Source organism: Oncorhynchus masou, chromosome 24, assembly GCF_036934945.1.
Source record: "Oncorhynchus masou masou isolate Uvic2021 chromosome 24, UVic_Omas_1.1, whole genome shotgun sequence".
Taxonomy (NCBI): domain Eukaryota; kingdom Metazoa; phylum Chordata; class Actinopteri; order Salmoniformes; family Salmonidae; genus Oncorhynchus; species Oncorhynchus masou.
Window position 1 is genome coordinate 2,166,516 of NC_088235.1, and position 15,554 is coordinate 2,182,069.

General features: G+C 51.6%; 1 protein-coding gene across 1 annotated transcript in view; it reads left to right on the forward strand.

Moving 5' to 3' along the window:
- Nucleotides 1-14,667, forward strand: part of LOC135513359 (ryanodine receptor 2-like) — a 382,179-nt gene extending 367,512 nt beyond the window's left edge. Inside the window, 3 exon segments of the mRNA XM_064936287.1 lie at nucleotides 3,174-3,274; nucleotides 11,414-11,465; nucleotides 14,243-14,667. Of these exon segments, the coding sequence (XP_064792359.1) occupies nucleotides 3,174-3,274; nucleotides 11,414-11,465; nucleotides 14,243-14,338 (249 nt within the window). The 3' untranslated portion in view covers nucleotides 14,339-14,667.
- Nucleotides 14,668-15,554: the final 887 nt, after the last annotated feature.

A 15,554-nucleotide genomic window follows, 5' to 3' on the forward strand; every position in this document is an offset into this window, starting at 1 on the left:
CCACAACGCTGAAACAGAGACTCGTTAAACAGGTCGTCATATTCCCACAACGCTGAAACAGAGACTAGTTAAACAGGTCGTCATATTCCCACAACGCTGAAACAGAGATTAGTTAAACAGGTCGTCATATTCCCACAAAGCTGAAACAGAGACTAGTTAAACAGGTCGTCATATTCCCACAACGCTGAAACAGAGACTAGTTAAACAGGTCGTCATGTTCCCACAACGCTGAAACAGAGACTAGTTAAACAGGTCGTCATATTCCCACAACGCTGAAACAGAGACTCGTTAAACAGGTCGTCATATTCCCACAACGCTGAAACAGAGACTAGTTAAACAGTTAGTCATATACCCACAACGCTGAAACAGAGACTAGTTAAACAGGTCGTCATATTCCCACAACGCTGAAACAGAGACTAGTTAAACAGGTCGTCATATTCCCACAACGCTGAAACAGAGACTCGTTAAACAGGTCGTCATATACCCACAACGCTGAAACAGAGACTAGTTAAACAGGTCGTCATATACCCACAACGCTGAAACAGAGACTAGTTAAACAGGTCATCATATTCCCACAGTGCTGAAACAGAGACTAGTTAAACAGGTCGTCATATTCCCACAACGCTGAAACAGAGACTAGTTAAACAGGTCGTCATATCCCACAACGCTGAAACAGAGACTAGTTAAACAGGTCCTCATATTCCCACAACGCTGAAACAGAGACTAGTTAAACAGGTCCTCATATTCCCACAACGCTGAAACAGAGACTAGTTAAACAGGTAGGCATATTCCCACAACGCTGAAACAGAGACTAGTTACACAGGTCGTCATATCCCCACAACGCTGAAACAGAGACTAGTTATACAGGTCGTCATATTCCCACAACGCTGAAACAGAGACTCGTTAAACAGGTCGTCATATTCCCACAACGCTGAAACAGAGACTAGTTAAACAGGTCGTCATATTCCCACAACGCTGAAACAGAGATTAGTTAAAAAGGTCGTCATATTCCCACAACGCTGAAACAGAGACTAGTTAAACAGGTCGTCATATTCCCACAACGCTGAAACAGAGACTAGTTAAACAGGTCGTCATGTTCCCACAACGCTGAAACAGAGACTAGTTAAACAGTTAGTCATATACCCACAGTGCTGAAACCGAGACAATCCTAGTTTAACAGTTAGTCATGGCCTCTCAAGTGTCTCAGTGGTCTAAGGCACTGGAGTCCCATAGGGTGGCGCACAATTTGCCCAGCGTCGGCTGGGTTAGGGGAGGGTTTGGCCCAACGTCGTCCGGGTTAGGGGAGGGTTTGGCCCAACGTCGTCCGTGTTAGGGGAGGGTTTGGCTCAGCGTCGTCCGGGTTATCGGAGGGTTTGGCCCAACGTCGTCCGGGTTAGGGGAGGGTTTGGCTCAGCGTCGTCCGGGACAGGGGAGGGTTTGGCTCAGCGTCGTCCGGGACAGGGGAGGGTCTGGCTCAGCGTCGTCCGGGTTAGGGGAGGGTTTGGCCCAGCGTCGTCCGGGTTAGGGGAGGGTTTGGCTCAGCGTCGTCCGGGTTAGGGGAGGGTTTGGCTCAGCGTCGTCCGGGTTAGGGGAGGGTTTGGCTCAGCGTCGTCCGGGTTAGGGGAGGGTTTGGCTCAGCATTGTCCGGGTCAGGCGAGGGTTTGGCTGGGGGGGGGCTTTACTTGGCTCATTGCGTTCTAGCGACACCTTGTGGCAGACCGTGCACCTGCAGGCTGACCCCGGTCGTCAGTTGAACAGTGCTTCCTCTGACACATTGATCCCGCTTGCTTCCGGATTAAGCGGGCAGTGTGTTAAGAGGCAGCGCGGCTTGGCGGGTCATGTTTCGGGCAGGACTCACAACTCGACCTTCGACATCTCCCAAGCCTGTTGGAGAGTTACAGCGATGAGACAAGACAGGGAGCCTGGCTGATATGGTGGCTGATCTCTCTGAGGGTCGTCTGAGGACAACAACAACAAACAGTGTCTCTGATGAGGATCAACAGCTCGTCCTCGGAAGAACACTGGAGGAACTAAGTTCAGATGTTACTCAACAGCTAAAGGGGAGATCATATTATGGGATGTTCAGGATTACTGTTACAGGACACTAGTATCCTCAAGACACTGTTAGCCCATGGCTAAACAGGACAGAGAGAGTCAGGACAATGATAGCCTGCAGGACCAATCTGCATGCTGAATAGTGTGTATGAATTTGTGTGCATCCCAAATAACACCCTATTCCCTTTATAGTGCACTACTTTCAACCAGAGCCCTATAGGCCATAATCAAAAGTAGTGCACTACATAGGGATTAGGGTGCCATTTGGGAAAGCATCCATGGACACAAGGGCTGGATGACTCCTAGTCGTAGGGAGGAGAGGTAAAGCAGAAATGATTGATTGTATTGTCAGCTGAAGGGCTCTTGACTGGTTATGTTAAAATCATAACTGGTATCAGACACCAGGACTTCTCTAACCTCTCAGACCTTTCCCTATTTAGTTGTATCTCTGAACTATCTCACCTGATTGACCTAGTGAATGGGGCATGATGATTAGTGGACAAGTTGAATTAGGTGAGTTAGCTGTGGAATAGTTAAATACATGGAAATGTTGGGGGTCCTGAGGAAAGGTTGGAGAACGTCTGGGAACCTGAGGAGAGGTTGGAGAACGTCTGGGAACCTGAGGAGAGGTTGGAGAACGTTTGGAGGTCCTGATGAGAGGTTGGAGAACGTTTGGAGGTCCTGATGAGAGGTTGGAGAACGTTTGGAGGTCTTGAGGAGAGGTTGGAGAACGTCTAGGGACCCGAGGAGACGTTGGAGAACGTCTGGAGGTCCTGAGGAGAAGTTGGAGAACGTCTAGGGACCAGAGGAAACATTGGAGAACGTCTAGGGACCTGAGGAGAGGTTGGAGAACGTGTAGGGACCAGAGGAGAGGTTGAGGAACGTCTAGGGACCAGAGGAGACGTTGGAGAACCACTGTCTTATACAGTCTGATGCTCTTGATCTGTGTCTTCCCTCATTGTATAATTTGGTTATAGACTTAAACACTGGTGTTGGAAATTCAAAATGAGATGAATCTGAGCCGTGTTGCCCCTGTGTTGAGAGACATGTAGAAAGATGAGGTTGGATGGCAGCATCACACTGGCAGCATCACATACAGACTTGTCTTTCTCTTGCAGACCAAATGCTTCATCTGCGGAATAGGAAACGACTACTTTGACACAGTACCTCATGGCTTTGAAACCCACACCCTGCAGGAGCACAACTTGGCCAACTATCTGTGAGTAGAGACATACGTCCCCCTTGTCATCTCCAGTCAGTGTCCAGAGTCTGTCAGAGACATACGTCCCCCTCTGGGGAGAGGGGACAGAACCGCTAGAGTGAAAAGGAGAGGGGAGAGGGGGCAGAACCGCTAGAGTGAAAAGGAGAGGGGAGAGGAGGCAGAACCGCTAGAGTGAAAAGGAGTGGGGAGAGGGGACAGAACCGCTAGAGTGAAAAGGAGTGGGGAGAGGGGACAGAACCGCTAGAGTGAAAAGGAGAGGGGAGAGGGGGCAGAACCGCTAGAGTGAAAAGGAGAGGGGAGAGGGGGCAGAACCGCTAGAATGAAAAGGAGATGAGAGGGGACAGAACCGCTAGAGTGAAAAGGAGAGGGGAGAGGGGGCAGAACCGCTAGAGTGAAAGGAGTGGGTAGAGGGGACAGAACCGCGAGAGTGAAAAGGAGTGGGGAGAGGGGGCAGAACCGCTAGAGTGAAAAGGAGAGGGGAGAGGAGACAGAACCGCTAGAGTGAAAAGGAGAGGGGAGAGGGGACAGAACCGCTAGAGTGAAAAGGAGTGGGGAGAGGGGACAGAACCGCTAGAGTGAAAGGGAGAGGGGAGAGGGGACAGAACCGCTAGAGGGAAAAGGAGAGGGGAGAGGGGACAGAACCGCTAGAGTGAAAAGGAGTGGGGAGAGGGGACAGAACCGCTAGAGTGCAAAGGAGAGGGGAGAGGGGACAGAACCGCTAGAGTGAAAAGGAGAGGGGAGAGGGGACAGAACCGCTAGAGTGGGGAGAGGGGAGAGGGGACAGAACCACTAGAGTGGAAAGGAGAGGGGAGAGGGGGCAGAACCACTAGAGTGGGGAGAGGGGAGAGGGGGCAGAACCGCTAGAGTGAAAAGGAGAGGGGAGAGGGGACAGAACCGCTAGAGTGAAAAGGAGTGGGGAGAGGTGGCAGAACCGCTAGAGTGAAAAGGAGAGGGGAGAGGAGGCAGAACCGCTAGAGTGAAAAGGAGTGGGGAGAGGGGACAGAACCGCTAGAGTGAAAAGGAGTGGGGAGAGGGGGCAGAACCGCTAGAGGGAAAAGGAGAGGGGAGAGGGGGCAGAACCGCTAGAGTGAAAAGGAGAGGGGAGAGGGGACAGAACCACTAGAGTGGGGAGAGGGGAGAGGGGGAAGAACCGCTAGAGGGAAAAGGAGAGGGGAGTGAGGGCAGAACCGCTAGAGGGAAATGGAGAGGGGGCAGAACCGCTAGAGGGAAAAGGAGAGGGGAGAGGGGACAGAACCGCTAGAGGGAAAAGGAGTGGGGAGAGGGGACAGAACCGCTAGAGTGAAAAGGAGTGGGGAGAGGGGGCAGAACCGCTAGAGGGAAAAGGAGAGGGGAGAGGGGGCAGAACCACTAGAGTGAAAAGGAGAGGGAGAGGGGACAGAACCGCTAGAGTGAAAAGGAGAGGGGAGAGGGGACAGAACCGCTAGAGTGAAAAGGAGTGGGGAGAGGGAGAGGGGGCAGAACCGCTAGAGTGAAAAGGAGTGGGGAGAGGGGACAGAACCGCTAGAGTGGGGAGAGGAGGCAGAACCGCTAGAGTGGGGAGAGGGGACAGAACCGCTAGAGTGGGGAGAGGGGGCAAAACCGCTAGAGTCAAAAGGAGAGGGGAGAGGGGGCAGAACCGCTAGAGTGAAAAGGAGTGGGGAGAAGGGACAGAACCGCTAGAGGGAAAAGGAGTGGGAGAGGGGACAGAACCGCTAGAGTGAAAAGGAGTGGGGAGAGGGGACAGAACCGCTAGAGTGAAAAGGAGTGGGGAGAGGGGGCAGAACCGCTAGAGTGAAAAGGAGTGGGGAGAGGGGACAGAACCGCTAGAGGGAAAAGGAGTGGGGAGAGGGGACAGAACCGCTAGAGTGAAAAGGAGTGGGGAGAGGGGACAGAACCGCTAGAGTGAAAAGGAGTGGGGAGAGGGGACAGAACTGCTAGAGTGGGGAGAGGGGACAGAACCACTAGAGTGAAAAGCAGAGGGGACAGAACCGCTAGAGTGAAAAGGAGTGGGGAGAGGGGACCAAACCGCTAGAGTGAAAAGGAGAGGGAGAGGGGACAGAACCGCTAGAGTGAAAAGGAGTGGGGAGAGGGGACAGAACTGCTAGAGTGAAAAGGAGTGGGGAGAGGGGACAGAACCGCTAGAGTGAAAAGGAGAGGGGAGATGAGGCAGAACCGCTAGAGTGAAAAGGAGTGGGGAGAGGGGACAGAACCGCTAGAGTGAAAAGGAGTGGGGAGAGGGGGCAGAACCGCTAGAGTGAAAAGGAGTGGGGAGAGGGGACAGATCCGCTAGAGTGAAAAGGAGAGGGGAGAGGAGGCAGAACCGCTAGAGTGAAAAGGAGTGGGGAGAGGGGACAGAACCGCTAGAGTGAAAAGGAGTGGGGAGAGGGGACAGAACTGCTAGAGTGAAAAGGAGTGGGGAGAGGGGACAGAACCGCTAGAGTGAAAAGGAGTGGGGAGAGGGGGCAGAACCGCTAGAGTGAAAAGGAGTGGGGAGAGGGGACAGAACCGCTAAAGTGAAAAGGAGTGGGGAGAGGGGACAGAACCGCTAGAGGGAAAAGGAGTGGGGAGAGGGGACAGAACCGCTAGAGTGAAAAGGAGTGGGGAGAGGGGACAGAACCGCTAGAGTGAAAAGGAGTGGGGAGAGGGGACAGAACCGCTAGAGTGAAAATGAGTCGGTAGAGGGGACAGAACCGCTAGAGGGAAAAGGAGAGGGGAGAGGGGGCAGAACCGCTAGAGGGAAAAGGAGAGGGGAGAGGGGGCAGAACCGCTAGAGTGAAAAGGAGAGGGGAGAGGGGGCAGAACCGCTAGAGTGAAAAGGAGAGGGGAGAGGGGACAGAACCGCTAGAGTGAAAAGGAGAGGGGAGAGGGGAGAGGGGGCAGAACCGCTAGAGTGAAAAGGAGAGGGGAGAGGGGGCATAACCGCTAGAGTGAAAAGGAGAGGGGAGAGGGGAGAGGGGGCAGAACCGCTAGAGTGAAAAGGAGTGGGGAGAGGGGAGAGGGGGCAGAACCGCTAGAGTGAAAAGGAGTGGGGAGAGGGGAGAGGGGGCAGAACCGCTAGAATGAAAAGGAGTGGTGAGAGGGGACAGAACCGCTAGAGTGAAAAGGAGTGGGGAGACGGGAGAGGGGGCAGAACCGCTAGAGTGAAAAGGAGAGGGGAGAGGGGGCAGAACCGCTAGAGTGAAAAGGAGAGGGGAGATGGGGCAGAACCACTAAAGTGGGGAGAGGGGAGAGGGGACAGAACCGCTAGAGTGAAAAGGAGTTGGGACAGGGGGCATAACCGCTAGAGTGAAAAGGAGAGGGGAGAGGGGACAGAACCACTAGAGTGAAAGGAGAGGGGAGAGGAGGCAGAACCGCTAGAGTGAAAAGGAGAGGGAGATGGGGCAGAACCGCTAGAGAGGGGAGAGGGGGCAGAACCACTAGAGTAAAAAGGAGTGGGAGAGGGGGCAGAACAGCTAGAGTGAAAAGGAGAGGGGAGATGGGGCAGAACCGCTAGAGAGGGAGAGGTGGCAGAACCACTAGAGTAAAAAGGAGTGGGGAGAGGGGGCATAACCGCTAGAGTGAAAAGGAGAGGGGAGAGGGGACAGAACCGCTAAAGTGAAAAGGAGTGGGGAGAGGGGACAGAACCGCTAGAGTGAAAAGGAGAGGGGAGAGGGGACAGGGCCGCTAGAGTGAAAAGGAGAGGGGAGAGGGGAGAGAAACGCTAGAGTGAAAAGGAGAGGGGGAGAGGGAGAGAAACGCTAGAATGAAAAGGAGTGTGGAGAGGGGGCAGAACCACTAGAGTGGGGAGAGGGGGCATAATCGCTAGAGTGAAAAGGAGAGGGGAGAGGGGGCAGAACCGCTAGAATGAAAAGGAGAGGGGAGAGGGGACAGAACCGCTAGAGTGAAAAGGAGAGGGGAGAGGGGACAGAACCGCTAGAGTGAAAAGGAGAGGGGAGAGGGGAAGAACCGCTAGAGTGAAAAGGAGAGGGGAGAGGGGGCAGAACCACTAGAGTGAAAAGGAGTGGGGAGAGGGGACAGAACCGCTAGAGTGAAAGGAGAGGGGAGGGGGCAGAACCGCTAGAGTGAAAAGGAGTGGGGAGAGGGGACAGAACCGCTAGAGTGGGGAGAGGGGACAGAACCACTAGAGTGAAAAGCAGAGGGGACAGAACCGCTAGAGTGAAAAGGAGTGGGGAGAGGGGACAGAACCGCTAGAGTGAAAAGGAGAGGGGAGAGGGGACAGAACCGCTAGAGTGAAAAGGAGTGGGGAGAGGGGACAGAACTGCTAGAGTGAAAAGGAGTGGGGAGAGGGGACAGAACCGCTAGAGTGAAAAGGAGAGGGGAGAGGAGGCAGAACCGCTAGAGTGAAAAGGAGTGGGGAGAGGGGACAGAACCGCTAGAGTGAAAAGGAGTGGGGAGAGGGGGCAGAACCGCTAGAGTGAAAAGGAGTGGGGAGAGGGGACAGAACCGCTAGAGTGAAAAGGAGTGGGGAGAGGGGACAGAACCGCTAGAGTGAAAAGGAGTCGGTAGAGGGGACAGAACCGCTAGAGGGAAAAGGAGAGGGGAGAGGGGGCAGAACCGCTAGAGGGAAAAGGAGAGGGGAGAGGGGGCAGAACCGCTAGAGTGAAAAGGAGAGGGGAGAGGGGGCAGAACCGCTAGAGTGAAAAGGAGAGGGGAGAGGGGACAGAACCGCTAGAGTGAAAAGGAGAGGGGAGAGGGGAGAGGGGGCAGAACCGCTAGAGTGAAAAGGAGAGGGGAGAGGGGGCATAACCGCTAGAGTGAAAAGGAGAGGGGAGAGGGGAGAGGGGGCAGAACCGCTAGAGTGAAAAGGAGTGGGGAGAGGGAGAGGGGGCAGAACCGCTAGAGTGAAAAGGAGTGGGGAGAGGGAGAGGGGCAGAACCGCTAGAATGAAAAGGAGTGGTGAGAGGGGACAGAACCGCTAGAGTGAAAAGGAGTGGGGAGACGGGAGAGGGGGCAGAACCGCTAGAGTGAAAGGAGAGGGGAGAGGGGGGCAGAACCGCTAGAGTGAAAAGGAGAGGAGATGGGGCAGAACCACTAAAGTGGGGAGAGGGGAGAGGGGACAGAACCGCTAGAGTGAAAAGGAGTTGGGACAGGGGGCATAACCGCTAGAGTGAAAAGGAGAGGGGAGAGGGGACAGAACCACTAGAGTGAAAAGGAGAGGGGAGAGGAGGCAGAACCGCTAGAGTGAAAAGGAGAGGGGAGATGGGGCAGAACCGCTAGAGAGGGGAGAGGGGGCAGAACCACTAGAGTAAAAAGGAGTGGGGAGAGGGGGCAGAACCGCTAGAGTGAAAAGGAGAGGGGAGATGGGGCAGAACCGCTAGAGAGGGGAGAGGTGGCAGAACCACTAGAGTAAAAAGGAGTGGGAAGAGGGGGCATAACCGCTAGAGTGAAAAGGAGAGGGGAGAGGGGACAGAACCGCTAAAGTGAAAAGGAGTGGGGAGAGGGGACAGAACCGCTAGAGTGAAAAGGAGAGGGGAGAGGGGACAGAACCGCTAGAGTGAAAAGGAGAGGGGAGAGGGGAGAGAAACGCTAGAGTGAAAAGGAGAGGGGAGAGGGGAGAGAAACGCTAGAATGAAAAGGAGTGTGGAGAGGGGGCAGAACCACTAGAGTGGGGAGAGGGGGCATAATCGCTAGAGTGAAAAGGAGAGGGGAGAGGGGGCAGAACCGCTAGAATGAAAAGGAGAGGGGAGAGGGGACAGAACCGCTAGAGTGAAAAGGAGAGGGGAGAGGGGACAGAACCGCTAGAGTGAAAAGGAGAGGGGAGAGGGGGCAGAACCGCTAGAGTGAAAAGGAGAGGGGAGAGGGGGCAGAACCACTAGAGTGAAAAGGAGTGGGGAGAGGGGACAGAACCGCTAGAGTGAAAAGGAGAGGGGAGAGGGGGCAGAACCGCTAGAGTGAAAAGGAGAGGGGAGAGGGGGCAGAACCGCTAGAGTGAAAAGGAGTGGGGAGAGGGGACAGAACCGCTAGAGTGGGGAGAGGGGACAGAACCACTAGAGTGAAAAGCAGAGGGGACAGAACCGCTAGAGTGAAAAGGAGTGGGGAGAGGGGGCAGAACCGCTAGAGTGAAAAGGAGAGGGGAGAGGGGACAGAACCGCTAGAGTGAAAAGGAGTGGGGAGAGGGGACAGAACTGCTAGAGTGAAAAGGAGTGGGGGAGGGGACAGAACCGCTAGAGTGAAAAGGAGAGGGGAGAGGAGGCAGAACCGCTAGAGTGAAAAGGAGTGGGGAGAGGGGACAGAACCGCTAGAGTGAAAAGGAGTGGGGAGAGGGGTCAGAACAGCTAGAGTGAAAAGGAGTGGGGAGAGGGGACAGATCCGCTAGAGTGAAAAGGAGAGGGGAGAGGAGGCAGAACCGCTAGAGTGAAAAGGAGTGGGGAGAGGGGACAGAACCGCTAGAGTGAAAAGGAGTGGGAGAGGGGACAGAACTGCTAGAGTGAAAAGGAGTGGGGAGAGGGGACAGAACCGCTAGAGTGAAAAGGAGAGGGGAGAGGAGGCAGAACCGCTAGAGTGAAAAGGAGTGGGGAGAGGGGACAGAACCGCTAGAGTGAAAAGGAGTGGGGAGAGGGGGCAGAACCGCTAGAGTGAAAAGGAGTGGGGAGAGGGGACAGATCCGCTAGAGTGAAAAGGAGAGGGGAGAGGAGGCAGAACCGCTAGAGTGAAAAGGAGTGGGGAGAGGGGACAGAACCGCTAGAGTGAAAAGGAGTGGGGAGAGGGGACAGAACCGCTAGAGTGAAAAGGAGAGGGAGAGGAGGCAGAACCGCTAGAGTGAAAAGGAGTGGGGAGAGGGGACAGAACCGCTAGAGTGAAAAGGAGTGGGGAGAGGGGACAGAACCGCTAGAGTGAAAAGGAGAGGGGAGAGGAGGCAGAACCGCTAGAGTGAAAAGGAGTGGGGAGAGGGGACAGAACCGCTAGAGTGAAAAGGAGTGGGGAGAGGGGACAGAACCGCTAGAGTGAAAAGGAGAGGGGAGAGGGGGCAGAACCGCTAGAGTGAAAAGGAGAGGGGAGAGGGGACAGAACCGCTAGAGTGAAAAGGAGTGGGGAGAGGGGACAGAACCGCTAGAGTGAAAAGGAGAGGGTAGAGGGGGCAGAACCGTTGGAGTGAAAAGGAGTGGGGAGAGGGGACAGATCCGCTAGAGTGAAAAGGAGAGGGGAGAGGAGGCAGAACCGCTAGAGTGAAAAGGAGTGGGGAGAGGGGACAGAACCACTAGAGTGAAAAGGAGAGGGGAGAGGGGGCAGAACCACTAGAGGGAAAAGAAGTGGGGAGAGGGGACAGAACCACTAGAGTGAAAAGGAGAGGGGAGAGGGGGCAGAACCACTAGAGAGGGGAGAGGGGGCAGAACCGCTAGAGTGAAAAGGAGTGGGGAGAAGGGGCAGAACCGCTAGAGTGAAAAGGAGTGGGGAGAGGGGACAGAACCGCTAGAGTGAAAAGGAGTGGGGAGAGGGGGCAGAACCACTAGAGTGAAAAGGAGAGGGGAGAGGGGACAGAACGGCTAGAGTGGGGAGTGGGGACATCCCTGTTTTGTCCCCTTTTCTAAAGTCTTTCCTGGTACATAACAGCGTGTCTCTACGTAGCATTAGGAGGCTATTGATCACATAGCCATGCAGAGAGATGATCAGGAAGTAGAGGGAATTAAACCAACTGATTTCCTGCTCTATGCTGCTTCACATTCTGTTAAAGGGGCAATCAGCGGTTGAAATCATAACCAAAGTGTTTTCCCCGCCTACGTTTTGCTATAAAGATGAGGGATTTGGCTGGAGAAATGGAACATCTCTCCAATTCCTAGACAGAGCTCTGGAGGACGATGGAGGACTGACCATCCCATGAGATCTTAAGGATGGTTTATTCATGTTTTAGAGGCTGTACTGGGTTGGCGACGTTGTTACCAAACACTGGAGTAACAAAAGCTTCTATTTGGGGTTTGTGATGCGATAGGAAAGTTTAAACGATCTGTCAGTTGTCTGATTGAAGTGATGTTGACTCTAAATGTCTTCTTGTTGGGTTTGTAATGGGGTGTGAACCTACTGTCTGATTGAAGTGATGTTGACTCTAAATGTCTTCCTGTTGGGTTTGTGATGGGATATGAACCTACTGTCTTATTGAAGTGATGTTGACTCTAAATGTCGTCCCTTTTTGCTCTCCAGCTTCTTTGTGATGTATCTCATTAACAAAGATGAGACCGAGCACACAGGCCAGGTAAGAGTCTCAGGTTTACACCTCAAATGGCCCCCTATTCCCTATGTAGTGCACTCCTTTTGACCAGGGTCCATAGGGGTAGTCCACTAGTTTAGACCAGGGTCCATAGGGGTAGTGCACTCCTTTTGACCAGGGCACATAGGGTCTATAGGGCCCATAGGGTTCGTAGGGTTCATAGGGTCCACAGGGCCCATATGGTCCTAGTCAAATGTAGTGCACTATAAAGGTAATAGGGTGTGATTTTAGGACACAAAATAGACGTTTCCTCCCATCACTACTCAACAATGGTATTCCTCCCCAGGGGGTTATCTCTGCTCTGTGTCTCAGAGGAGAAAACATCTGTATCGTTTCACCATCAGCATTATGCCCTGTCCCTCTCTGAACACACAACAATGGTATTCGTCCAACCATTTAACCTCCAGGGAAATGACTACAAACCAGAAAGAGAACCATTTAACCTCCAGGGAAATGACTACAACCCAGAAAGAGAACCATTTAACCTCAGGGAAATGACTACAAACCAGAAAGAGAACCATTTAACCTCAGGGAAATGACTACAAACCAGAAAGAGAACCATTTAACCTCAGGGAAATTACTACAACCCAGAAAGAGGACCATTTAACCTCAGGGAAATGACTACAAACCAGAAAGAGAACCATTTAACCTCAGGGAAATGACTACAAACCAGAAAGAGAACCATTTAACCTCAGGGAAATGACTACAAACCAGAAAGAGAACCATTTAACCTCAGGGAAATGACTACAAACCAGAAAGAGAACCATTTAACCTCTAGGGAAATGACTACAAACCAGAAAGAGAACCATTTAACCTCAGGGAAATGACTACAAACCAGAAAGAGAACCATTTAAAATCAGGGAAATGACTATAAACCAGAAAGAGAACCATTTAACCTCAGGGAAATGACTACAAACCAGAAAGAGAACCATTTAACCTCAGGGAAATGACTACAAACCAGAAAGAGAACCATTTAACCTCAGGGAAATGACTACAAACCAGAAAGAGAACCATTTAACCTCTAGGGAAATGACTACAAACCAGAAAGAGAACCATTTAACCTCAGGGAAATGACTACAAACCAGAAAGAGAACCATTTAACCTCAGGGAAATGACTACAAACCAGAAAGAGAACCATTTAACCTCAGGGAAATGACTACAAACCAGAAAGAGAACCATTTAACCTCTAGGGAAATGACTACAAACCAGAAAGAGGACCATTTAACCTCAGGGAAATTACTACAAACCAGAAAGAGAACCATTTAAAATCAGGGAAATGACTATAAACCAGAAAGAGAACCATTTAACCTCAGGGAAATGACTACAAACCAGAAAGAGAACCATTTAACCTCAGGGAAATGACTACAAACCAGAAAGAGTACCATTTAACCTCAGGGAAATGACTACAAACCAGAAAGAGAACCATTTAACCTCTAGGGAAATGACTACAAACCAGAAAGAGAACCATTTAACCTCAGGGAAATGACTACAAACCAGAAAGAGAACCATTTAACCTCAGGAAATGACTACAAACCAGAAATAGAACCATTTAACCTCAGGGAAATGACTACAAACCAGAAAGAGAACCATTTAACCTCTAGGGAAATGACTACAAACCAGAAAGAGAACCATTTAACCTCAGGGAAATGACTACAAACCAGAAAGAGAACCATTTAAAATCAGGAAATGACTATAAACCAGAAAGAGAACCATTTAACCTCAGGGAAATGACTACAAACCAGAAAGAGAACCATTTAACCTCAGGGAAATGACTACAAACCAGAAAGAGAACCATTTAACCTCAGGGAAATGACTACAAACCAGAAAGAGAACCATTTAACCTCTAGGGAAATGACTACAAACCAGAAAGAGAACCATTTAACCTCAGGGAAATGACTACAAACCAGAAAGAGAACCATTTAACCTCAAGGAAATGACTACAACACATACGAACCAGAAAGAGAACCATTTAACCTCAGGGTAATGACTACAAACCAGAAAGAGAACCATTTAACCTCAAGGAAATGACTACAACACATACGAACCAGAAAGAGAACCATTTAACCTCAGGGTAATGACTCAAAACCAGAAAGAGAACCATTTAACCTCAGGGAAATGACTACAAACCAGAAAGAGAACCATTTAACCTCAGGGTAATGACTACAAACCAGAAAGAGAACCATTTAACCCCAGGGAAATGGCTACAAACCAGAAAGAGAACCATTTAACCTCAGGGAAATGACTACAAACCAGAAAGAGAACCATTTAACCTCAGGGTAATGACTAAAACACATACGAAGACTCCAAAAAGACAAATCTCCAGATCCCGAAGGCCTCATTTGTGCAGGTTATCATGTTCATTGCACCTTAGTGAAGTTACTGTATGTTAGTAGAGAGACCATTGACTTGTGACTGTAGAGGTAATGTAGAGGGAATGTAGAGATTATGTAGAGGTTATGTAGAGGTTATGTAGAGGCGATGTAGAGGCAATGTAGAGGTTATGTAGAGGTAATGTAGAGGCAATGTAGTGGTTATGTAGAGGTAATGTAGAGGCAATGTAGAGGGTTATGTAGAGGCAATGTGGAGGTAATGTAGATGTATATTATCCTGGAAGGTGGACATCTAATCACTACTTGTTATATATTAAATCAACTGTCTGATACCCCTCCTTTCCTTCCCCCCCTCCCTCCCCTCCCCTACCTACCTCCCTCCCTCCCTCCCCTCCCTCCCCCTCCCCCTCCCCCCCCCTCCCCCATCTCCAGGAGTCGTACGTGTGGAAGATGTACCAGGAGCGGTGTTGGGAATTTTTCCCTGCCGGAGACTGTTTCCGCAAACAATACGAAGACCAGCTCAACTGATTCATGAATCAACCGATCAATTCAACTGACTACTGATCAGCTGATCTTTTGATCCAGATGCAGAGACTCGTCCTTTCTTACTGATCAATGTGAAAGGGGCTGTTTCGTCACCTTCCTTCGTCAGCTAGCCCCCCCCACCCACGCGCTGTTTGGAATGCTTTCCAGACACTGTACATAATAATATAATGACGATGATTACTCAACTGTATAATGTCCTTCCTGGGTGCGTTTGGAACACAGGGCTGTGTTTGGACTTTGAGGACTTAATGCTTCATCTATACATTTGCTTTTAATAATTCCACATTGATGACAAGCGAACTAAATGATTGGAGGGGAGATTGGGGGGGGCGCTGAAGAAAAGGAGGGGAAAAACAGAGTAAAACCAAACTGCTTTGTGGGATAGCAGTGGAACATGTTTCTCCAGAGCACATGAATGAAGGCTGTTTTGTTGCTCGTCCTCTACGCCTCAGGAATGACAGGGTGTACAGTACTGTACAGTACATACAGGACATGAAGGCCCAGCGGATGGAGAGGGTGGACCGAGGCGGGACATGATGAGGAAACAGTGCCTTACCAAGCCGGGTCTGAGCAGAGCTATGCAAGATGGAGGAAAGAGGAAGGCATCGGCAACACGTCATGTGGAGACTGACACACAGGGGATGATGGTTCTGACATAACGATGGGAGGCTGTGTGTGGTGTGTCTCGGAGACAGAGTGGACGGACTGTGTGTGGTGTGTCTCGGAGACAGCGTGGACGGACTGTGTGTGTGTGTTGGAGATAAGACAAGGAGGAAGGATGATAGAGAGAGGGAGGGAGGGAGGGGAGAGAGAAAGAGAGAGCGTGAAGGAGGGAGGGAGAGAAAAGAGAGAGAGAGAAGGAGGGAGGGAGGAAGCAAAAGAGGGAAGGAGGGAGGGAGGGAGGGAAAGAGAGAGAGAAGGAGGGAGGGTGGGAGGAAGCGAAAGAGGGAGGGAGGGAGGGAGGGAGGGAGGGAGGGAGGGAGGGAGGGAGGGAGGGAGGGAGGGAGGGAGGGAAGGAAAGAAAGAAAGAAAAAGAGAGAAGGAGGGAGGGAGGAAGCGAAAGAGAGAAAGAGGGAGGGTGGGAGGGAGAAGGATGAGAAAAGGATGAGAGAGAGAGAAGGATGAGAGAGAGAGAGAAGGATGAGAGAGAGAGAAGGATGAGAGAGAAGGAGAATATGGGGTCTTCTTCATATGGAGC